We start from the raw sequence: 24,661 nt of genomic DNA, 5'->3' as shown, positions 1-24,661 counted from the left end.
ACTGTAATCAAAAAGTATTTTTTGTAGTAATATGTGTATAAAGTCAAATCGTATTACTCTGTAAAGCAAAAAGCAGCATTTTAAATAGGAGATGGGGGTATTCAAAGTGCTAATACCAGTAATATTAAAAAAACAAAAGTACCTTTTTTTTGACTAATGCATTTGAGGTTTATACTGAAACAAGACAAAGGCTAGATAGAAGCAGTAAAAGTTGTGATCCAGAGTTTCTGGGAGGAGGCTAAAGTAAACTAACAGATTATGTGTTCTAAATTATAGTGGTTCCCCTGGTGTTATTTATTTGACATTTGTTGACTGGGTTACTCCATCTGGGCTAAGGCCCTTTTTCGGTGGAGACCCGGGGAGAAAAGCTCCATGACTACAAAAATATGTACAGTTTACAAAAACAAGAAAAACATTTGCTGGTACATGAAGAAGAGTATATAACAATGGACAGCAAGTATACAATAACAATACTGGTACCAGATAACATGCACTGGAGACTGTACAGTGAGAGTATGCAATTACAATACAGATTACAGATAACATACACTGATGGCTAAATAAGTTTGTTCAGGTAGGAGGACTAGGAGAGAATGAATTAAAGTAGAAGGAAAGCAGTGGGGTTGTTAGGGTAGCAGTAAAAAAGAGAAGAGCGCAGCTAAGTATGTTCAATATTCTACTGAGTAGGGAAAGGTTTTTGTGGGGGAGAAAGGAGGGGGCACAGTTAGGTCAGAGAGGTGGGTTAGTCAGGGGCTGGTAACAGAGGCAAAGTTTATTTGAGCTAAGGTGATTTCTCAGTGTCTTTTTGAATAGGGTTTTTGAAGAAGTGTTTCGTATGTCCAGGTGGAGTTTATTCCAGTGTTTGGTTGGGTAATAGCTATACAGGCTCTTGCCAATGTTGAGTCTGGGTTTGGTTGTGGTCAGTAGGTGTTGATCAGAGCTCTAGAGTGCCCTGGTTGGGGTGTATGAGATGATGGGTGATATGGCAGGGCAGAAAGTGGGCTGGTATAGAATGGAATGGATTATCTGGAGCTGGGAGAGAGTTAGGTTGTGAGGGAACTCAACCATTTAAGTTTTTGTAAAGCAAGATAGTGGTGAGAGGAGCAAGGAAGTTCAGCAGCAAATTTTGCTACTTTGTTAAAAGTAGATTCAAGTTTGGTCATAAGAGAGGTCTGCAGGTTGGTGAGAATCTGAGAGCCATAGAGCAGGGTTGGAAGAAGGTAGGCATGTGATAGAGCAATATTTGCATGAGAGGAGAGAAAAGGTTTTGTTTCTGTAAAGGCCTAGTTTCTGATGGATTTTCTTGATGTTATTTAGTATATGCAGGTCGAATTTTAATTGGTCATCAATGATGACCCCACGTAGTTTAGTGTGATTATCCACCATGACAGGTGTGTTGTTATGGGAGGAGATTGAGAAGTTTTGCTTCAACTGTGTCATTGTCTTTGGTGGAAAGAGGAGGAGTTTGGTCTTTTTAGGGTTTAGGATTAGATGATTTTGGTTAAGCAAAGTCTCGACATATAGGAAGGATTCTTGAGTCTTAGAATGGAGTATGGGAAGTGTTTTTGCAATGGTGATGACAGTGGAGTCATCAGCGTATTGCATTAGGGAAGAGTGTGGGGTAGAGCTGGCTAGTTGATTGCAAAAATGTTGAAAAGCAGCGGACCTAGGATTGAGCCTTGGGAAACTCCCATAAATACTGGAAGTTCTGGGGAGATAGCTGAATCCCATTTGAAAGACTGGGAGCAGTTACAAAGGTAGCTAGAAAACCAGGTGATAGTGGCAGGGGAAAGGTTTAGGTGGGAGAGTTTCTCTAAGAGTAGTGGATGGTGGACAGTATCAAATGCTTTTGATAGGTCAAGAAAGAGACAAGATGCCAGTTTATTTTGTTCCCTAGCTTGAGCAATGCTATTTATGACCGAGATGAGTGCTGTAGAGGTGCTATGGCCATGTCGGAAACCGTGTTGGGTGGGGGTAAGTAAGTTGGCTTCGGTGAGGTGCTGGGGAATCTGTTTATGTACACATCTTTCAAGGATCTTGGATAGGGGAGATAGTATTGTAATAGGCCTATAATTAGTTAGTTCAGTGGCGTTACCTCCTTTGTGAACGGGTATAGTGTAAAATTTCTTCCAGATGACTAGGAATGTTGCTTCAGTGATATATCGGTTTATGAGGATAGACATGGGTGGGGCAATGGAGCTAGCAGCTAGTTGAAGAAAGAGTGGAGGGAGAGCAGGGTTTGAGCTTAAGGAGCAGTGATTTTATGTAAGCGGTAGAGATGGTTTGTAGGTTGAAGGTGGGTGAGGGTTAGGGTGATTTGGGGGGGCAGGTGGGGTAGTGCTGGGGTTGGAGTTGTTCATAAGTTTGCTAATGGACTCAAAGTACGTGTTGAAGTTAGCAGCAGTTTTGAGATAGAGAGTGAGGGGTGGATGGGTTTCCTGGATGTAGGATACTGTTTATAGTATGCCACAATGTTTTGAGATTATATAGGTGTGTTTTAGGGGGGTTAGTGTAGTAGTGTCTTTTGTCATCTTTATTTGATTTTTTTTTGCCTGGTTACATAGTTGTCTGTATTGTTGTAAGTGTATGGGTCATTTGGTTCTAAACCAGAGTTTCCACTGAGCGTCTCATTGTGCCATTAGTGAAAGAGTGGCGGGAGTAAGCCAGGGAGATGCAGTGGATTTAATCATAACCTTGTATGAGGGGGCCAGGGAGTTTAAAATGCTGAGGAATGTGTTAAATCCCATGACTGCTTCCTCGAGAGGTAAGTGTCTGAGAAAGGACCAGTCGATAAGGGAGACCAGATTGTCTATAACTCGTTAGGGTCAAGGTTATTTACCTTGCGGCAGGTTTTGAATATGTGGGGTTTGAGTGTGTGTTGAGTAAAGTGGAGGACTTTGGCAGGAGTAGTCGCTAAGGGTATCAGGAAGGGTTTCAGGGAAGTGATATCTATGAGGATGGGATACAAGGATCCAATCAAGTATGGAAGAGTGGGTGGAAGATCTGGTGGTGTAGGTTGGAGTTGTAACTAACTGGGAGAGACCATGAATGTTTATGGAGGTAGAGGGAGATATGGTTGTGTGGACCAGTCGATATTAACATTCCTCATTATGATAGTCTCATTATGGAGGTTTGAGACGAGAGTGGAAAGTAAACTTTCAAGTACAGTGAGGTTGTCACCGGGTGGGATGTAGAGAGTTGCTATGTATAGAGAGTTGTGGGGGTTTATTTTATAGTTAGCTAGAAGGAGTTCAGTAGGGGAATTGGGGAGGGGGAGGGTACTGGTGTTAGTGTGAGGGTATCTCTGTGCAGGATTGCAAACACCTCCTCCTTTTCTTTTAGTTCTGTCTAGTCTTAGTATGCTATAGCCAGGCAGGAGTATGTCCTTATCGGGGATGTGAGGTTTTAACCAAGTCTCACTAAGGGTTATTGCATCTTGGGAGTGGGGAGAGATCCATGAGTGAAATTCAGTAATTTTGTTGACTATGCTTCGCAGGTTGATAGAGTAAAAGGAAATGTGTTTAGATGGGATAGTGTGGTTATGGGAGGTGCTATGTTTGAGGGTAGGAGTTGAGGATGCTGGTTGAGTGGGGCCAGGGTTGGGATGTATGTCACCTGAGAGCAAGAGATAGAGAGAGAGAAGGAATTGTGTGAGGTTTTGGAATCAGGAGTATAAGGCACTTGGGTTTTCCTTTATTGTGTGTTGTTTTGTTTGAAAAGTGTTTTATATGTGGGGTTAAGGTTGAGTAGCCAGTGGCGGGCACTGGCTTTAGGAATGAGTGTGGTTGAGTGAAGGTGGGTGTGTTAGTACAAGTGGGGGAGTGAGGGAGGGGCTCCAAGGATAAAAGTGTAAGAGGTGAAGTTGTACAGAATTGTAAGAGTGGGGGTAGCTAGTAGTGTCACAAGAAGGGAGTGGAATAGCATAGTGGCTTGTAAGTAAGGTGTGGGGTACTAGTGTGAGGATAGGGATGAGGAGGGAATAGTTGAGAGATGTAGACTGGGATAAGAAAGTGAGGGGTTGGGGAGGAGGGAGATGGGAGGGGTTGTGAGATAGTAGGGTGGGGTTTGTGGGGGTGTGGTGAGACAAGGTCTAGAATAAAGGAAATGTCAGGGGTGGGTGGGAATGGGGATATGGTAGGGGAGCGGAGTGAGCCCGAGCACAGCCTGTGTACATAGATAAGAGTATATACACTAAAATTTTGTAAAATGATGTCTCATTTCAAATGCTACAAAAGTGAGTCATGCAACTTCAAAACCATTAACTTTTTTTCTAAAAGCAAGAGCTTTGCAACTTTACAGATGAAATGCCTGAAGGCACAAACATACCTTTCAACTGTCCAGATATTCACAGAATGTCCAGATTATTTTTTTCATACTTTGGCCTGTTCATCAAAAAAAGTGTTTTGGCAAATGTTTATTTATTTATTTTTTTATTTTACATTTGTTGACTGGGCTAGTCTAACTAGATATATGTCCTTTTTCAGTAGAGGCCCGGGGAGATAAGCTCCAAGACATGGTCAAAATACAATAATACAAGTTCGAACAACAAAGAAAAAAAAAGAAATCAAATATACTAATAAAAATAGCAACTTTCGCAATAAAATAAAAATCAACAACAATGGTAACAAGTGTTTTACGGTACAGAGTTTGTAACAGGATATAATATTGAGGACAAGAGTCATAAACAGAGAAAATTTCAAGTATGGAGACATAATGCAGGTTAAGTCAGAAATGGATAAATAGCAATTGCCATAATAAAAGACATCCACAATGGAGACGTAAAGATAACGACATCCACAATGGAGACAAAGATAACGACATCCACAATGGAGACAAAGATAACGACATCCACAATGGAGACAAAGATAAAGACAATGGAATAAAAGATAAAGACAATGGAATAAAAGATAAAGACAATGGAAACAGAGAAAGACATCAGCAATGGAAACAGAGAAAGACATCAGCAATGGAAACAGAGAAAGACATCAGCAATGGAAACAGAGAAAGACATCAGCAATGGAAACAGAGAAAGACATCAGCAATGGAAACAGAGAAAGACATCAGCAATGGAAACAGAGAAAGACATCAGCAATGGAAACAGAGAAAGACATCAGCAATGGAAACAGAGAAAGACATCAGCAATGGAAACAGAGAAAGACATCAGCAATGGAAACAGAGAAAGACATCAGCAATGGAAACAGAGAAAGACATCAGCAATGGAAACAGAGAAAGACATCAGCAAAGGAAACAGAGAAAGACATCAGCAAAGGAAACAAAGAAAGACATCAGCAATGGAAACAAAGAAAGACATCAGCAATGGAAACAAAGAAAGACATCAGCAATGGAAACAAAGATAAAGACATCAGCAATGGAAACAAAGATAAAGACATCAGCAATGGAAACAAAGATAAAGACATCAGCAATGGAAAGGTACAGTTTTGTACCTACCATAAATGTAGATGTTACAGTGCTAATACAGCTGCAGTCATAACAGATGGGTTCTCCTGCCATAAGGCAGGTCCTCGGTCGGCCAAATTCCAAAGTCTAGGTCCGGCGTCGGTTGTCGTCACTTCTTCCCTGACGTCAGTGCGACAGGGGTATAAAAGAACCAGCCGACGCCATTTTCTTCAGTTTTTCTTGCCCCAGATGTCAGGTGCCCCCAGAAGGAAGGCAATACATAAACTTGTGTAATAAAGCAATGCCATATAATCAAAATACAGTAGTACAAGCAAATACATCAAGAATGAATACCCCAATCAGGTTGTATGAGGAGGTGTTAGCCAATAGGCCTGTCCCAAGAGGGGAAAGGAGGGAGGGAAACCTGGACTGCAGCTGTATTAGCACTCTAACATCTACATTTATGGTAGGTACAAAACTGTACTATGTTCATCGTGCATACAGCTGCAGTCATAACAGATGGGTAGAATCCCAAAGCTAAGAAAGGGGTGGTAGGCACTAGGAGGAGCCAGGATGCCCTGCAAGACTGCAGTGGCAAAGCCTGCTCTAGTTTTGGAGTATAATGGTAGGTGGTAGTGCTTGCAGAAGGTATGCACAGAACTCCAAGTGGCTGCTTCCAAAATATCTTTGGTAGGAACTCCTTTGAGGAAAGCTGCAGAGGTAGCTGTGGCCCTTGTGGAGTGAGATCTGATGCCTGCAGGCACAGTTTTACCATGAAAAGAGTAACAAAAGTGTATGCAGTGGGCTATCCATTTTGAGATTGTTTGGAAATTGGCTTCCCTTGAGCTCCTATAGCATAGGACACAGAGCTGTTCTGATTTTCTGAAAGGCTTTGTTCTGTCCAAATAATAACGCAGCTGTCTGTGGATGTCCAAGGAATGTAGTAGTCTCTCCCCTTTGTTTTGAGGATTAGGGTAAAAGGTAGGTAAGTGCATAGCCTGATTCAAAGCTACCCTGGATACCACCTTTGGCATAAAGGACTGGTTGGTTCGTAAGGAAACTCTGTCCTGATGAAAGGCTGCACAGCCATGAGGGCTTGTAGTTCCGATACCCTGCGAGCTGAGGTGATAGCCAGAAGGAAGGCTGTTTTCCGGGACAAATATTGCAAATCTGTTGAGGCAGCTGGCTCAAAAGGAGGCAAGGTCAGCTTTTCTAGAATGAAATTGAAGTCCCAAGCAGGTATTGGTTGTTTCCCTGGGGGTTTTATATTCTTAGCCCCTCTGAGGAACTGTCTTAAGAGGGGGTGAGAGAATAAAGGAGGACCAGTGCTGTATTCTGCAGAAATGGCTGAGGCATGGATTTTGAAGGAGGAGAATGGAAGTCCACTGCTTAGCAGCTGAGCTAGATACTGTAATATTTGAGGTAAATTCAGTTTACCAGGATTCTGGACCTTTTTCTCATTCCAGGCACAAAACTGTTTCCATTTTGCGGAGTAAGCTTTTCTAGTAGACGGCCTTCTGGCCTCCAAAATGACATCCTGCACCTCCTTGGAGAGTAGGGTCTGTTGTGAAGTTAAGGAATCTTCCATGCGCCCAGATTGAGTGTTTTCAGCTGACTGTGAAGAGTTTTGAAGCTGTGCTGAGTCAGAAGAAGAGGCATTAGAGGTAGGGTCCATGGTGGGGAATGCGTCAGGCTCCTCAGGAGTGGGTACCAGTGCTGTCTTGGCCAGTCTGGACCAATGAAAATCATCTTTGGTCTGTCTGTTCTGGTTTTTAATAGAACTTTGGGCAGCAGAGGAAGAGGTGGAAAGGCATAAACTGTCATTGTTGTCCAACTGAAAGAGAGAGCGTCCACTCTCCAGGCCTGTGGATGAAAAGTCCTTGAGCAGAATTTTGTCAATTGGTTATTTTTGTGGGAGGCAAAGAGATCTATGTCTGGCCTTCCCCGTGCTTGAATTATCTCTGTACAAACTTGAGGATGCAACTTTCATTCGTGTGGATCTGTCATATTTCTGCTTAGGCTGTCTGCCAGCGTGTTTTCCTTGCCTGGCAAGTACTGAGCTTGAAGTTCGATTTGTAATTCCAAAGCCATGTTCCAAAGTGACATGGCCAGCCTGCATAGGGGTATGAATGGGTTCCTCCCTGTTTATGTACCACATTACTGTGGTGTTGTCTGTCCTTATCAATAGTTGACCTGGATGCAGAAGGTCTTTGAAAGCTATAATAGCATTTATTACTGCTAGCATTTCCTTTTGATTGATGTGTAGGTGCTTTTCTTTTTGGGACCATTTGCCCTGAATGCACCGATCTGTCATGTGCGCCCCCCAGGCGTAGTCCAAGGCGTCTGTTGTGATGACTTGATTTGCTTGAGGCTTGCAGAATGGGAGACCTGTGTTTCTTTGGCATGCTTGAGCCCACCACAGAAATTCCTTTTGAAGACATGGAATCAGTAGTATTATTGTTTCCAAACTGTGGCTGTGTTGAGACCATAGGTTTTTCAGGTACCATTGAAGTTTCCTCATATGCAGCTTTGCACATGGGATTAGTAGGATGCAAGATGCCATGAATCCCAGAGCCTGCAGGATTTTCCTTGCAGTCAGCCTGGTGAAATTTGCTAGTTTTCTGAAGTATTGAGTTAGTTGCCCCTGTTTCTCTGGCGTGAGGTAGGCCATCTGGGTGTTTGTGTCCAAGTTGGCACCCAGGAAAATTATTTTTTGAGAGGGTATTAGCCTTGATTTCTTTTGGTTGACTGTGTATCTCAGAGAATTCAACAACATTATTACAAAATCCAGATGTTTCAGAAGTATGTGCTTGCTGTCCGCTTGGATCAGGTAGTCGTCCAAATATGGGTATATTTGTATCCCTTGAAGTCTGCAGTAGGCAATTACTGATGCCAGGCATTTCGTGAATACTCTGGGCGCAGTAGATAAGCCAAAGGGCAATGCAGAGAATTGATAATGGGTTGAACCTGCAAGAAATCTGAGGTATCTTCTGCAATCTTGTCTGATTGGGACATGCAGGTATGCCTCCTTGAGGTCCAATGTTACCAGCCAAGACTCCTTGCCCAGCATGGGAAGAAGCTGCTGAAATGTGAGCATCTTGAATTTTGGCACAAGTAAAAATGTGTTTAGGATGGATAGGTCCAAAATAGATCTCCAATCTTTTCCCTTCCTTGGTACTAGGAATAGTCTGGAATAAAAACCTTGACCTTGTTCTTGTGTAGGTACCTCTTGAATAGCTTTCATGTCCATGAGATCTGAAATTTGTCTTTGTGCCTCTGCCCTTTGATTGTGTGGCAGGTTTGGCATGCCTCTCATTTATGGAAGGGTGTGAAAATGGAATCTGTAGCCTCTGTTTATAACGTCTAGGATCCATTTGTCTTTTGTGACAATATGCCAATTTTTCGAAAATAATGCCAGTTTTCCGCCTAAAGGTGCTGCCATTTGAGCCTTGCTTGGCATGCAAAGGGGAAAGTCATTGGGTTTGCTTTCTGAATAGCTGTGAACTATCCTCACCACCTCTTTGTGTAAGGGCTTGCCATTGTCTGCCTCTAAACGATCCTTGAGATTGCCCTCTGCCCCTCGGGCGCCTGTATCTACCTCTTTGGGGTCTGTCCGTGGCTGGAAAGGACCAATTTTTGGAAGGCCAATTTCTACTGAAACGTGGAGGTTGTACCTGTAGGAAATCTTTCACTGTTTGCATTGATTTAGCCTTTTCCTCCATTTTCTTTAATACCTCCTCAGCTTTAACACCAAATAATACATCTTTTTGTAGAGGAGCATCTAGTAATTTAGCTTTGACATGATCTGGTAAGGTTTGCTCCTTGAGCCAGGCATGTCTACGTATGACTGATCCTGTAACAGCAGCTCTACAAGAGGCCTCTAGAGCATCAAAACCACATTGCAAGGTATGTTTACCCACTTGTTCTGCACTATGCATCAAATCCTGCAACTCCTTCAAGTCTGGTTCTTCAGGTTGTGCCATTTTGCTTCTCAACTGTGACAACAGAAACTGTTGGTACTTTAACATATGGAACTGGCAGTTCAATGCCCTCATAGTTAAGGTGGCCGAGGTGTATACCTTTTTTCCCAACCTTTCTAAAGCTCTGGAATCTCTCTCTGAAAGTAATGGATTTTTAGCAGTGGAGGCCTTAATTCCCTTGGGGCCCTGTGAGATAGTTTCTGGGTCAGCCGCATGGCTTTTGTATAAGAATTGGTGCGAGTCAGAAACCCGGTAGTACCCGTCAGGCTTGACTGGGGCTGGAGGTAGAGAGTCTGGGTTAAGGCAGGCCTCCGAATACACATCATCTAGAATGTCTAAGACAGGAGGTATAGCCAGAGGCCTGTGCTGAGGGAGCAAGAGAAAATCCCTAAGCCTTTTCTTGGAGTCTGAGTACTCTTGGCCTTCCCAGTAGAAGTGTTCCCTCAAGGTATGCAAGGTTTCCCCAGAAGAGTAATCCTCAGGGAGGAGAGACAGACGGAATGGACTCCTCTGCATCAGAATATTCAAAAGGGGAGTATGAATGTTCCTGTTCAGAGTGCTCTGAAATAATGGTGGCCTGGTCCGAGGAGGGGGATTCTTCCTCCACTCTGGGCCTTTTGTCCGGGGGGGGGGGGTTGAGAACCCCTGATAAGAGTAATCAAATCCTCAGCCATTTTGAGCATCTGTTTTTTAGGCATGGGGCCTGGAGAAGGGCCCTGTGGAGCTTGTCTCTTAGAATGCATGGCTGCTTTAGACTTAGTGAAAGCCTTGATGGAAAAAGAAGAGGAAGGCCTGAAGACACCTTGAGAGGTGGCAGACCTGTCTAAACTCTGAGTTTCACCGCCTAGCGTGGCTTCGGTATCGGTAGTCGGGGTGTGGGCCGAGGAGCCTGCGACCTCGGGTACAGTAGACACCGCCAATGAAGTGTTGTCGGTAGTCAGGGGCTGCGTAGGCGCCTCACTGAGAACAGGACCACCTGTAGTCGGCTTTGGCGTGGTGTCGGTAGAAGCCGCGGACCTTGTATGTCGGTCCTTATCTTTGCGTCTTTTACTCAAAACTGGAGTCGGAGTATCAGACGACATAATGTAATTAAATTTTTTGCCAAAATAATGTTGGGCGAACTCCGCCCGACACTTAATGGTGTGTCTATTGAAAGTAGCACAAAAACGACAGGCCGAGACGTCGTGGTCTGGGCCTAAGCAAGGAATGCAGAGGGAATGAAAATCCTTATGCGGTATTTGCTTCCCACATGAAATACAATTATTAACTTTGTCTGACATCGGTCTGAGGCAAGAAAAGTTTCCCCAACGGGGTACTTAGCTTTCAAGAAGACTTCGGTTGGAAAATTTTCGTAATCTCAGGAGATGGCCAACTGGCACTTGCGAACTGCTTCTACTTCGGGCACCGCGCGGCAAGAAAGACTGAAGAAAATGGCGTCGGCTGGTTCTTTTATACCCCTGTCGCACTGACGTCTGGGAAGAAGCGACGACAACCGACGCCGGACCTAGACTTTGGAATTCGGCCGACCGAGGAGCCACCTGACGGCAGGAGAATCCATCTGTTATGACTGCAGCTGTATGCACGATGAACATTGGGCCGATTACTGATCACATCTTGCAGCTAAATACGAATAAACATGATCAGATCCTCCTTTTTAAGCCAATGCCAGACTGACATCTGGGAAGGAGGAGGAGTTCATACTGGAAGGGCAGCATTAACCCATTTTCCGTAAGTCATTACACTGCAGAGGTAATCCTTACAAAGAACATCACACACTACCAAGGACCATGCATGGATAGTGTTAAGGGCAGATGTGGCTAAGCACAGGAAGTACAATCCTTCCTTAAAACAGCAGTTCTGAGGAGAAAGCCTACATATGACCTTGTTACACTACATTTCTACAAATACATGCTTGCGTTTTACCCATGATACACAAAGTACTCATTTCAATGGAAAAAAAAAATGAGGGTAGCTTGTAATGTTAAACCCAAGTCAACTGCTGTGCTAAACAAACAAAAAAAAAAGTTATGTACTCACCATAACGTTCCATGTTTGTAGTCCATTTCACCCTTCATGCTTACATATGGGTTCGGAGTAGATCCTCACCTCCGACTCAGCCTATTACAAAGCTCAAAGTCTTTTAGTTGGCTCGTGGCTAGATAGGTATCCCATAGTGCACTGGTACAATCCCCAGATCTTGTTTGCTGCTAAACTATAGAAAGACAGAAAGAAGGCTATCCAGAAAGAACAATAATGAAAGGTCTCCACCCTACCAAGGTAACACTATCCTGTCGCCAGATCCTTCCAGGACAGGGTGGGTTCGTAAGAATGAAGGGCGAGATGAACTACAAACATGGAACGTTATAGTGAGTACATAACTTCTTTATGTTCTGAAGTCCTACCTCGCCTTCATTCTTACATATGGGACAGCGTCCCTAGCACCTTATTCTTGGGTGGCTCACGGGAAAATACTCCTAAGTACTGTGGAACCAAAGGAGGCTCTACCCCTTGAGGTCAGATCCAATTTGTAATGAGTAATAAAGGTATGAGAGGTAGCCCAAGTTGCTGCTGCACAGATACTGTCAATTGGAACTCTGGCTTGGAAGGCAGCAGATGTAGACTGGGATCTTGTAGAATGAGCCTTAATCTTGAACGGTAGAGTTTTCCATTGGAGGAGTAAATGAAGGAAATACAGCTGGAAATCCAATTAGATAGGGTCACTTTAGAGACTGGCAGACCTATTCTAGATTCAGAAAAGGATAAGAACAATTGGATTTGACTGAGTTCTAGTCCTGTGAAGGTAGAACCGTAACCGCCTGGGAACATCAAGTTGTTGAAATTTGTATTCTGCAGTGTTGGAATGATTAGGGAAAAATACTGGTAATTCTATGGTTTGGTTCAAATTAGTGTGAGAGCAAACTTTAGGGATAAAGGAAGGATTTGTATGAAGGGAAACTCTGTCTTTGCGGAAAATTAAATGAGGCTTTATCAACAGTGCTTGTAACTCAGATACTTGTCTAGCTGATGTGATGACTACTAGAAACAAGGTCTACCAAGACAAACTTCAATAGACAGAAATGTGTGGGTTCAAGGGGCGGGGAAGTTTTTTTGGACAGAACGAAGTTTAGATCCCAAGGAGATAGAGGTTCCTGAAAGGAAGGTCTCAGCAAAGTAGCGCCTTTAAGGAACATTTTACATAACCTGTGGGACATCGGGTTAGATTCATGTTGTCCCAAATGAAAGGTGGATATCGCTGCCAATTGGACCCTAATTGTGGCAGCAGCTGATCCCTGATGGAAAAGTTCAGACAAACATTCTAAAACCATAGGGATGGATGCTGTTAAGGATCTACATTTCTTTCTTTATCCCAGATAGCAAACCGTCTCCATTTGGTAGTGTACAACTTCCTAGTGGAAGGTTTATGCTAAGACGCAAGGATGTGGGTCACAGTAGGTGAAAAAGCATGAAGCTCGACTAGGGATGGAAGTAGAGCAGCCAAGCTGTCAAGCTGAGGGTGTGGAGGCAGGGGTGAAGGGAGCCTGACGTGTGTCAAGAGGTCTGGCACTGGGTCCAGAGTCCATGGATCGTTTAAGTAGATGAGGCCTGAGTAAGGGGAACCAAATCTGACGAGGCCAGTAAGGAGTGATGAGAATCATTTTGCTTCCCAATAACTTTGCTTTCTGTATCACTTTGGATATGAATGGAAAGGGAGGGAATGCATAAAGGAGTCCCAGGGGCCAGTTGTGAACAACTGCATCTCTCGGTGACTCCTCCAGACGGGGGATGAGGGAGAAGTAGCGGCTGCATTTGGAGTTGATCGGACTGACAAAGAGATCGCAGCAAGGCTGTCCCCATTTGCAGAAGATCTGTTCTGCTACTTCCTGATTCAGGGACCACTAGTGAGGCATCAAGATTGCCCTGCTGAGCTTGTCGGCTATCACACTGGTTGACACCGGGATATGTGTTGCTACTAGAAAGCATTGGGAAGATATTGCCAACTTCCAAACATGAAGAGCCTCTCGACAAAGGGGGTAAGATCTGGTTCCTCCTATTGTCCAACTGGATTGCTATCGTCCCTAGAGGAAGAAAGTCGTGAAGTGCTTGCAATGCTAGAAGCACTGTTTTTATCTCTAGGACACTGATATGCAGGCGAGCCTCGTGATCTTGCCATGTGCCTTGGACAGCCCTGCCTAGATAAGCCCCCCCCCCATCTGTGAGGCATCCGTGGTCACAGTAGCAACGGGTTAGTGAGGAAGGAATGGAGTGCCTGTTGTCAGCTGGTCGGGTTGAATCCAACGAAGGTCCTTTTTGCAAGACTCTGTTATGATGATATGGTATGACAGAGGCAGTTGTTGAAAGGACCACTGGGAAGATAGAAGCCACTGGAGAACTTGCATATGCAATCTGGCTAGAGGGACTAGTGTTATGGTGGAGGCCATGGTCCCCAAGAGTTTCAGCACTGTCTTTGCCTTGACTTTCTGTAGAGGAAGTAGACTGAGAATTTGTTGTCTGAAGTTTGTCTGCAGGTGGACGAGCTAGCATGGTGACGGTCTATTTCAGTGCCTATAAAAGTCACAAATTGAGACGGCGCTAAGGCAGACTTTTCCCAGTTTATTGTAATCCCCAGCTGGGAACAGAGCTGGATGGTGGAATCTCTGGTTTGTAGGAGTAGGTGCCTGGTGGTGGCAGTTAGGAGCCAGTCGTCCAGGTAAGGAAACACTTGGAATCCTCGACGTCTCAGGTGAGCTGTCACTACTGCCATACACTTGGTGAACACCCTGGGGGCTGTGGTGAGACCAAAGGGCAGAGCACAAAATTGGTAATGACTGGCTCCCAGCCAGAAGTGTAAAGGACTCTTCGATGCTCTGTCCATTTTTATATGGTAGTATGCATCTTTGAGGTCTATGGAGCAATCCAATTGTCTTTCCCTAACAGAGGGAGTATAGACTGCAGTGTCACCATCTGGAACTTGGCCTTCTTCACAAATTCATTTAGTTTGCTGATGTCCAAGATGGGCCTCCAGTCCCCTGTACGTTTTGGCACTAAAAAGAATCTGGAGTAAGTTCCGAATCCTATCTGGTCTGCAGGAATGGTTTGGATGACTCTCTTTGCAAGCAACTTTTGCACTTCTACAGTTGTTTGATCCCTGTGATTGGGTGGAACATCCAGGATCTTCTTGGCAGTGTGGGGTGGAAGAGAATGGGGTATGGAGTAACCTCTGGTGATTATTCTTTGTAACCACAAAAACCAAACAATACTGGTATAGTAAAAAACAAAAAACAATCCACAGATGGTGTTTAGCTGTTTATTCGTACCATTTCACCTTTAAGGATAATTAACATAATGCACCAACAAATTTTTATACCAAGTGAACCATTGGAAACACCTCTTATAATATTAGAGGTGGTGACTTAAAATATAGGCTACATAGCTTGGAAAGCAGATTCATTTTAAACTATGGTACTTTATACCATAGGGGTTTAAATTTGGAGGCAAATATTACAACTTTATAAATGTTATGACATCTTAATTTTATATTCTTGATATATTTGATGTGTAGTAGGATTATTTGAATAGTCTGTTTAATACCTAATATTTAAATGTATATAATTATATAATTAATTATTTAATTGGATAATGACGAGGTGTCTCCAATGGTTCACTTGGTATAAAAATTTGTGGGAAGGTCTTGGAAGACTGGGGGCCACCCAACGGGGGCTCCTGAGGCTGCGGGTCTCTGCTGTCGAGAGAGAAAGAGAGAAGGTGCTGAGAGAGAGGTCGGTGCTTGAGGGGGAAGAGTATCGGTACCCTTGTGCAGAGCTGATGAGCGAGACGGCGCACTCATCATCTCAAAAGCACAGCCCCAGCTCCGAGGAAACGGAGGTAGTCCTCGGCTCCAGATCGACTGGCTCAGAGATGGATGTAGGATCCGAGCTCACCCTACCCAACGCACCGAACAGGTTTGGGTCCAAGTGTCACGATCTTCGGCTCCTAGACACCACAGATGGTGCCAGAGATGTCCGAGTGGAACTCTGCTCCGAGACAGCCACAAGGGGAGCTGGAACCAAGGGTTCCACAAAAAGAGGCATCGAAATCTCTGGCAATGAAGGCCCAACTCTGCCCGGAAGAGGAACCACAACAGGGAAGATGGCCTCGCCCTAACAGGTACACAACAAGCACAATGAGGACTAGGTCCTCTAACTTAAAAGGACCGAGCTGGATAAGCTAAGTCGGAGAAAAGACCAGAAACTTCAGTAGCAGGCAAAGTACGAGACAAGCAATGCACAAAATCTTTTAATCTCTAAAAATTTAGAAAACAAAGCCCTAATACAAACGCGGACCTACAGAGAAATAACCTGCATCAAAAACTAGCAAAACACACTGCACACAATATATATGTATGAAAAATTGAGAAAAACAAGGTCCTAACACAAACGCGGACCTATGAATATCAAAAGGTATTATAAACTAGCATACAGGATACCAAACGGTGAACAAGGGCCAACAAGTTCTCAACAAACTAATTAATTAAATGGCAAAAAACACTTCTAAATACTTCTAAACACTATAAAATAACTAACTTCTAATTTTAGGATAACTAGCTAAAGAATCGGTAAAGTGAATAATAATGAAAAAAGTTTTGAACTTAGCCACGGCCAAGCAAGCAAGAAGCACTTCTGAACTCGTAGACACGGCAAACGAGATCTGGGGATTGTACTAGTGCACTATGGGATACCTGTCTAGCCACGAGCCAACTAAGAGACTTTGAGCTTTGTAACAGGCTGAGTCGGAGCCGATCCCATTTCTAAGAATGGAGGTGAGATAGGACTACAGAACATCTCATCTTTATTAAATAGTAAACTATCATGTTTATATACATTAAGAGTAAGAAGCATTGCATTCTACTTACATGCAGCACTGGTAAACAGGGGCTAAAATGCTTCGTTCATCCAGCAGTGGGTTCCCAAAGCTGAAAAAAAAAACAGAAAAAAAGAAAATTATCCTTTGCTTTACAGACATGTTAACTTCACTTAATTTTTCTTCAATTGCTAATGTTCATGAAAGAAAACATTTCAGTATGAACGGGTGCCAAACAAACGAAGCGGGAGAATAGACAGTCCTGAGAGAGACAAGTGAATGGGTAAGGAAATGGGGGTTAGGTCTGCTGTGGATCACTGCAGCAGATCTTAGTGACATGACAAGCCAAGGGACCAATGCGTTATAGATTCTGTACTCTTTCCTCTAGTTGGGTACAGCATCCCTTCCACAGCCTTCAATAATAATCAGTAGAAAAGCTGTTTGATTTACTTTGAAGGCTCTGCTGAATTCACATTATGTAGAAACAGACAAGCAAACTGGATGAGGCGAAAAGACAATGGCACGCTTAAGGAGGCTGTAGGGCCTTTTCCCAATTCCAGTGCACTAAGACCACAGGTACACAAGTCTAAAACGGTGCAAAGAGGGTGCCAGGAAGAAACCACAACCAACAGGCTAGCTAAAAAACACTTGCTTCCAAGTCATGGAGGAGATTACACTGTACAGCTTATTCAACTTCCAGGATAGCAGCAGGCTGACAGATGAACAGTTCAAAGAACAAACATCTTTACCAGTCTAGTTAGATATAATTCTATCATTAAGTCACAGAAGAGACAGACACCAAGAACCAGTACATACAATAATACCGGAAGTTCACCAAAGTGCAAGACACTGCACTCCAAAGGAGGCAGACAGACATCCAAATCAGTTAAGTGGACAAATAAAGTGAGAAATAGGAAACCAAAGACACAAACTGGACAGCTGATTGTCAATAAGCCAGTACCAAACAAGAAGCTGCGGGCTCTGACTGTAGACTGGTCGTATTCAGTACATCTGTGTATAAATACAACTTGGAGGGGGAGAGAGTCAATCTGTTTAGTGATGAGACAGAAGTGGTGCAGCAGTCAGAGAGAAAAATCAACCAAAAAACACATTTTTGTAAAGCTAGCACAACAGGCAAGCAGAAGACAGAACTGCCTTTAACAGGTGCAAAGTTATGTCATTTCTTTGAAATGGGTTATGGAATTAAACTACTGAACAAGGTAACTGGAGTCTAAAATAGCCAAAAAATAAATATATTACTTCTCTTTGCTGACCAGGAAAGTCCGACTGGGTAAAACCAACTTTCAGTGGAAGCCTAGGGAGAAAAGCTTCCATCTATATGGAAACAGTCGCATCTAAAGTTAGTTATGCAAACCAGCACAAAGTGTATACTGGGTGCCTTGGGGAAAGGGTGGATTCGGGAAGCAGTTGTTACTCTTTCACCTTACTGACCAATAGCAAGTCCACATCTACACTGTGTGCATACTCAGTCCTTAAAATCAAAACAGATGGTAACAGTTGAATGTATGCACAGCAAGGTAAGCAAGATGGTCAAAGGATGGGGAATACTGTACAAATTAAGGCTGAGCATACTAATAAATCTGTCAGATACAGGGAAGGAATTCAGGAAAAGTCTTTTTAGCAGGTGAGTAGCTAATACTAAAGGTAGAGAAGAATACAAAGGATACAAGTAGAACATGCAAGCAGGCATCACAGAAACTTTTGCATTAATGGACAGAAGACGTAGACCAATTCGATAGAGAAAGTGGTGGTGTGCAGAGTAGAGAAACAAGGGTGGAAAAAGGGTAAGGAGAGAAGGGAAAGAAAGAGGCAGTTGCACAGAATCTAGACACAACAATCAGGCAAACAACATGCTTAAATTATTCTTACATTTACAATACTGACATTCACAGCTTACACACAGTCAAAAAAATAAAGCAAATTTACTGCGGTGGCATTTGTCTCCTAGAGAACAATGGGACAGAGGTGGCGATCCCCTGCCAGGGGTTTCCCACACACGTGGTCATTAAATTTGGGTTCATAGGTGTGTACTAGGGTAATGGCCCTGGAGCCTTTAAAAGCCTAGCCCATAGGATTACCCTGGCATCGTGCCACCCGACCTTAGTTCCCAGTGCCTCTGTCAAGCAGAGCCACTGGAGTGATCACCGGGGTGAATGTTCTATTTCCCATCCACTCATCAAGATTTCTCTTGAAGAGGGCCAGTGAGGTGCTCTGCTTGACATGTATGGGAAGTCTATTCCATAGCATGGGCAGTCTCTGGGTTATCAACCTGTCCCTGTATCATGTACTGTTGATTGTGGCAATGAGGTTGAGGTCTCTGGAGCGTGAGGTGCGGAGGGATTGGGATTTCTTTACATGTAGCACTTCTAACAGAGCTGGGTCAGACATGGCTTTGAAAGTCAAGCAGAGATCGCCTCTAATTAGTTGATATGAGACAGAGAACAGTTGGGAGTTTTTTTTTGTTTTTTTTTTGAGTCAGTCCATACAGGACAAGTGTTTAAGGCCTAGGATCTTTTTTGTGAGGTACTTTTGTGACCTCTCCAGTTGTTGCAGGTGTCTAGTGAGGTACATGCCAAATGGGCCATTGTACTCTGATTGGCCTAATGAGGGAGGAGTAGAGGGAGATGATGACCTCTTTCTTCCTGGATGCAAAACCCTTAGTAATGACGTGCCCCATAGAAGGGCTGTCTGACCACAGTGGCAATGTGGTGGTCAAAAGAGAGGTTGCTGTCAGCCTGTGTTCCCAGATCTCTTATAATGACTTCTGTGTTCAGTGGACCACCATCAATGTGGTAAGTTCAAGGGAACCAAGTTTTTCCCAAGGGGATGACATTTTTTTGGCACTGAGCTTAAGGCCATGGTTCTGACACCAGTCGTTGGTCTCAGTGAGCCCTTTCTGTAGAAAGTCAACATCACTTGGGAGAGTTAATAATAGCTCCCAACTTGCAATTGTTTGTGAACTTTGTCAGCCAGAGTCGCTTCGTGTTGGCCTGGACTTCAGAGAAGTAGATACCAAAACAGGAGAGGACCCAGGACCAAATACTGTGAGACTCCACCCATGACTGGTCTGTAGTCTGACTTGGAGTCAGTTACTTTCACACTATGGGTTCTGTAAGCCAGTTTGCAATCCACCTAGTGATATAGGGGTCGATGTTTAGCTCAATGAGTTTTTCTATGATTCTTGAGTGGGGAATGGTATCAAAGACCTTGGCCAGATCAAGGTAAGCTGTATGATCCACCTTGCCTTCATCCACAGCTCTGGTGACACAAAGAAGTCAACCAAGTTGAGCAGGCATGATCTACCATTCACAAAACCAAACTGTGTAGGATCCAGAGTTGGGAGATTCCCTACATCCTTCTTTATTAGGTCCATGGTGATGCATTCCATAGCTTTGCATATCAGACTCGTCAGACTAATGGGGCAATAGTGCTCAGGGTTTGTAGTCGGTCCTCCTTTGTGGAGAGGGATGCTGTAGCAGTGTATCATTTGGTAGGGACAAAGCCTGATGTGAGGTTGTGACTGAACAGGGCACACAGGTGGAGGTGCCAGTTCACTCTGTAGTTCATGTAGAACACAGCCAGGGATATTGTCAGGTCCCATAGAAGCTGTAATCTTGGCCTTGGACAGTACTGTTTTAACCTGTGCAGCAGTAATACTGGGTGCCTGGCAATCTACTGGTATTGTGATTGGTCCTTTGGGGCGGGGGGGGGGGGAGGTCTGCAATATTTTCAGGACAGCAAAATAATGCCAAATGATTTACCAGCAGAACTGTATTCAGCAGTCCTTATCTACTCTTTTTATCAATGTGCCTGTTGTATCTTATGGCTGTGACTTTTTCCCAGCACCCTGCCTCTTTTTAACACCACACTCAAAGTATACTAAATTACAGTGCTACACAGACTATTACTTGCAAACTGCTTTCCCCATTAGCTCTAACCTTTCTACCAGAGTGAAGATTTCTCATAGATTGTTACTAGGCCAATGATCACTTACAAGCCTAGCTGCACACTGCAATCCCATTTGGAACCAGAGTATCACGGGCATCTATACCGGGGGTTGGAATAATGTTAGTAGGGAGGTAACCAAAGGATATGTAGGGAGGATGTTAGGATAATTTCTTATTAGCAGTCTCAGTCCATAAGGGAAAGGAGGGCCAGACCAGGGTAAATTTAAGATTTTGCATTCAGTTGTCAAGGTTTCATTTGAATAGGGTCAGGGATGAACTTTGTTTTACATGGATACGGAGCCCATTTCATAGCACAGGAACCCTTCGGACACATCTGTCTCTCCAGCAAGCTCTGTTTATGTCAATAAGTGAAGTTCAAGACTCCTGGATCTAGCATTTTTGGTGCGGTTTGTTCTGCACGTGTGCAATAGATTCGTCAGGCCTGAGTCTGAGGAAGCCCTGCAAGTCGCACAAAGATCCACTCTAAGCAGCCTGTAACAGACTGAATACACAGACAGAGGTTTTAGGTGATCAGTGTATGAAAGGGTATTCATGCCCTGAATTACCCTGGTGAGAAACCCTATAGATATTCTAACTTTTGCAAGTATGTGATTAGATTTTTGTTTTGTTTGTAGGTTTTGTTTTAATTGGATCGCTTGTCTGTGTACTTAAAGGATTTGACTGGAAACAGACTGCCTGCCTTCCTTGGATTACTTTCGAATACTTAGCAATGCTGTAGAATTACATATTTTCCATTATTACTTTTTGACTTGACGAGTTTACGTTCGCTACTTCTAATACTATTGTCTGATCTGATTAATATACAGTGATTAACTAGAAATATATGGATTGAAAATCTTCCACACAGAGAAGTTTCTTACACTGTTATATGATTAGATTCATGCCACAGGGAAAATGTATTCACTGACAGGTCTGAATAGGGCCGAACAGAGTGGTGCTTTAACTTCCTTGGACTCAGATGCCATATCCTTACTTATAAGTTGGGTGACAGAATGATTTTCTTACTATCTTAGTTATGTGTTGGTCAAAGGCCAGAGTGCTGTCTACAGATGTTCCCAATCCATTTCTACTGAGTCGACTCTTAGAGGAGTTATTATCGATGAAGTAATTAACTTGGGTTGACAGTTTCCCAAAGGGCATTATAACGCATTTATTGGCATTGAGTTTTAGGTCATGACTTTGACACCAGTCATTTGTCTGTGTTATTTTACAGTCATCTGAGAACTTATGACAAGCGCTGAATAACCCTGACCTCTGACAAGTAGATGTCAAACAGGAGCAGACCCAGCACAGAGCCTTGAGGTACTATGCTGGCAGGAGTGGCCCAGCACAGAGCCCTGAGGTACTATGCTGGCAGGAGTAGTCCAGCACAGAGCTCTGAGGTACTATGCTGGCAGGAGTAGTCCAGCACAGAGCTCTGATGTACTATGCTGGCAGGAGTAGTCCAGCACAGAGCTCTGAGGTACTATGCTGGCAGGAGTGGCCCAGCACAGAGCCCTGAGGTACTATGCTGGTGACTGGTCTCTTGGTGGAAGTGGTCTCACTACTTCTTGGGTCCTGTCTGTCGGCAATCCAGCAAATTACGTACAGATTTATGCCTAGCTCAGACAGCTTATCAACAATGCCAGAGTGGGGTATTGTAATGAATGCCTTGGCCTAGTCAAGACAGAGTATTCACTGTTTTATCCTCATCTATTGCTTTGGTGGCCATCTCAAAGAGGTTTATGATGTTAAGTAGGCATGACCTTCCCTTACAGACAATTTGTGATGGGTCCAGTAACTGTAGGTTGCCAGTGTCCCTGTTTATCATTTCTATGATAATTTGTTCCATGGCTTTGCATATTGGGCTCAGTAGACTGATGGGTCTGTAGTTCCCTGGGTCACTTGATGGTCCACCCTTGTGGAGAGGGAAGACTGTTGCAGTTCTCCATTTACTTGTTGCGTATCCTGTTTTAAGGCTGCAAAAGAAGAATGCCTGAAGAAGTCCTGATACGTCATGTTTTAGACTATTCAGGAGGCAATCCGGGATGTTAGGACACATAGAAGTGATATTCCTGGCTTTAGTGAGTGTTTCCAACACGTGGTCCCTGGCTGACAGCTGGGGGGGGGGGGTATGTTAAAGAGGATTTCACTTGGAGTTGATGAAGGTTAAGGTTTGAGCTGAATTTATCAACCAGTAAACTTGCTACATCACCTTGATCGGTGAAGGTGGTATCGTTCAAGAGGTCAGCACACTGCTGTGTTACCTTTATGGTTTTTGGACATAGCATGAGGAGGGGGTTGCAATGCTCTTCCATGTTGGTAAGTACCATTTCTAGTATGTCCGATACCCTGGTTGGAGGGTGTATTACCTGTTTCATGGTGGTCATGTTAATAAAGTCCAGGATGCATTGCATCTGCAAGTTTGAGGCAGTGAAGGCTTCCCAGTCTATAGAGGTGTAGTTAAAGTCATTCATGAATAGAGTGTCTGGTTGGATGGTGAGCACATCTAGTAGGTTTAACTAAGAGTCATGAGACTCTAGGGACAGAGGGTGACCTGTAGCTAGCCATGATATGGTGAGGGGCCTCATCTATGGTGACCTGCACACGTTTGAATTCCATGGTATCATCCTGTTTAACCAACCTGGAGGTATGTTTGCTAAGGTAGATGTAGACACTGCCACCTTTGGCCCCAGACTGTGCTGCTGGTCAATGTCTAGAAGGCAGTGTAGGCCTTGCACTGCCAGACTACTTTCTACAGTTTCAAACCAAGTCTCAGTCATGGCACAGATGTCTACATTCTCCAGAATTAGGAGGGCTTGAAGGGTATGAAGCTTTTTTTGTTTAGATTCCTAGCATTGAGGAGTAACACCTTAAGGATGCTTGAAGACTTGTGTTGGTAGTTTTGACTTTTTGGTATTGCCTAAAAAGGCTCTAAGGGGGGTGGACAGAGTTTTAGCCAATATCTGAATGCCTGGGGGGTGGACAGGTGCACCCCTCCTTGGCAAAGCAAAGTGGTTTGTTGACCACATCCTCCCATGCTGACAGATAGATAACCCTCTACAAGGACACCAGAAACTAAGCCCATTATTAAGATCAATTATTTTAAGTTTACACTCTGGCATCAACCTTCATGAAAATAGAAAGCTGACCAATGCATAGCTCATACCTGTGACACATATTTCAGAAGATCCATTAGGTCTCTTTTCATATAGTCCAGTGAATTGTGTCTCAGGTTATTTACAGCCACATGGACAATGACAGAACCATACTGGTACATGGGGTGCAGTGACTCAAGCGCATACACAATACTGCAGATCCTGGCTCCAGAAAGACAACTAAGAGCCATCTTTTCCTTGTCTGACCTGGTGAGTGAGGCACTTGTGTGTGTCACACAATGGAATCCCCAATGACAAGAGCATTAGGCAAAGTAGATGCTTGACAAGAGCATTAGGCACAGTATATGCTTGCCTTATGGGTTCTGTTCTTGGTGGAACATTGAGTGAAGGCTCATGTGAGAGATTTGGTGCTTTTGGTGCGTGTTTTAGTGATTGGTGAAGGGCAGTGTGTTGTTGTTGGGAGGGTTTGGGGGTCTTGGAGATTTGAAAAGGTTTCTTTTTAGCACCTCAGCATAAGACCATCTGTGTGTGTGTGTGTGTGTGTTGGGGGTGAGCAGTATATGCGAGGGATTTAGTGTGGGTATTTCCGACAACCTCACTTGTATGAGAGGTTTTTGCCTCCAAGGAAGTTGTGTGTTTACATTTCTCGCATGCAGTGTTATTTTCTTTAATGATTAAATGATTGTATCAGAAACAGGATGCAATTGTTAACAGTGCCTTAGGATTCCCAAATCTACACAGAGACATTAGAAAATTGCACATCCATGTGTTTCATTCTTGTAATAGTGTAGCCAGTTTAGGAATAAAGATTGGGTGTTAATGGACTTCCAAGAGGGCTGCACACTAAGTACCAGCTTAATTTCAGCCCTCCCAGTGTGAAAAACTCAAAGAGAGCCAGCAAATTTGTCTTTTTGGGTAAATTTCAGTTACTGGCTAGCAAGTACACTGCCTGGATGCCAAAAAAAAAAAAATTCAGAGAACCTGAAAGAACATCCATCGGAAAATGTAGGAGAAAACAAATCCTGCAGTTGTTCAGCAAAAAGTAGTTAAAGTTCCAGCTTTGGTGTAAGACATGATGAAGTAATCTAGATTTAAAAATAAGACAAATGTGTTCAGAGTTGACGTAAATAAATGAAACACTGAAGGAGCATACTGACTCGTACAACAAAAATCTGGACAAAATGGAAGAAGTTTTAACAGATATTCAGATAAGCTGATAAAATATAAAAAAATAAAAAGGTTGAAATGAAGAAAAGGCTGGCTGAGTACGAGACTGCTCAAAAAGAGATGTTTCAAAAATTGGTAGAATTAGATGACAGAGCATGTAGGGAAAACCTAA

The 24,661-nt window shown here is 43.6% G+C and overlaps 1 protein-coding gene across 5 annotated transcripts in view; it reads right to left on the bottom strand.

Moving 5' to 3' along the window:
* The window catches only part of FAM20B (FAM20B glycosaminoglycan xylosylkinase), a 381,708-nt gene that overhangs the window by 5,322 nt on the left and 351,725 nt on the right, over positions 1 to 24,661 (bottom strand). For all 5 annotated transcript variants that reach the window (XM_044085258.1, XM_044085253.1, XM_044085257.1 and 2 more), the window contains exon 8: positions 16,288 to 16,347. In XM_044085258.1, coding sequence (XP_043941193.1) covers positions 16,288 to 16,347 — 60 coding nt within the window. The remainder of the gene's footprint in view (positions 1 to 16,287; positions 16,348 to 24,661) is intronic.

The sequence above is a fragment of the Protopterus annectens genome, chromosome 10.part0 (genome assembly GCF_019279795.1).
Source record: "Protopterus annectens isolate FY-2018-M chromosome 10.part0, PAN1.0, whole genome shotgun sequence".
Classification (NCBI taxonomy): domain Eukaryota; kingdom Metazoa; phylum Chordata; order Ceratodontiformes; family Protopteridae; genus Protopterus; species Protopterus annectens.
This window is presented reverse-complemented; position numbering and strand designations above follow the sequence as displayed.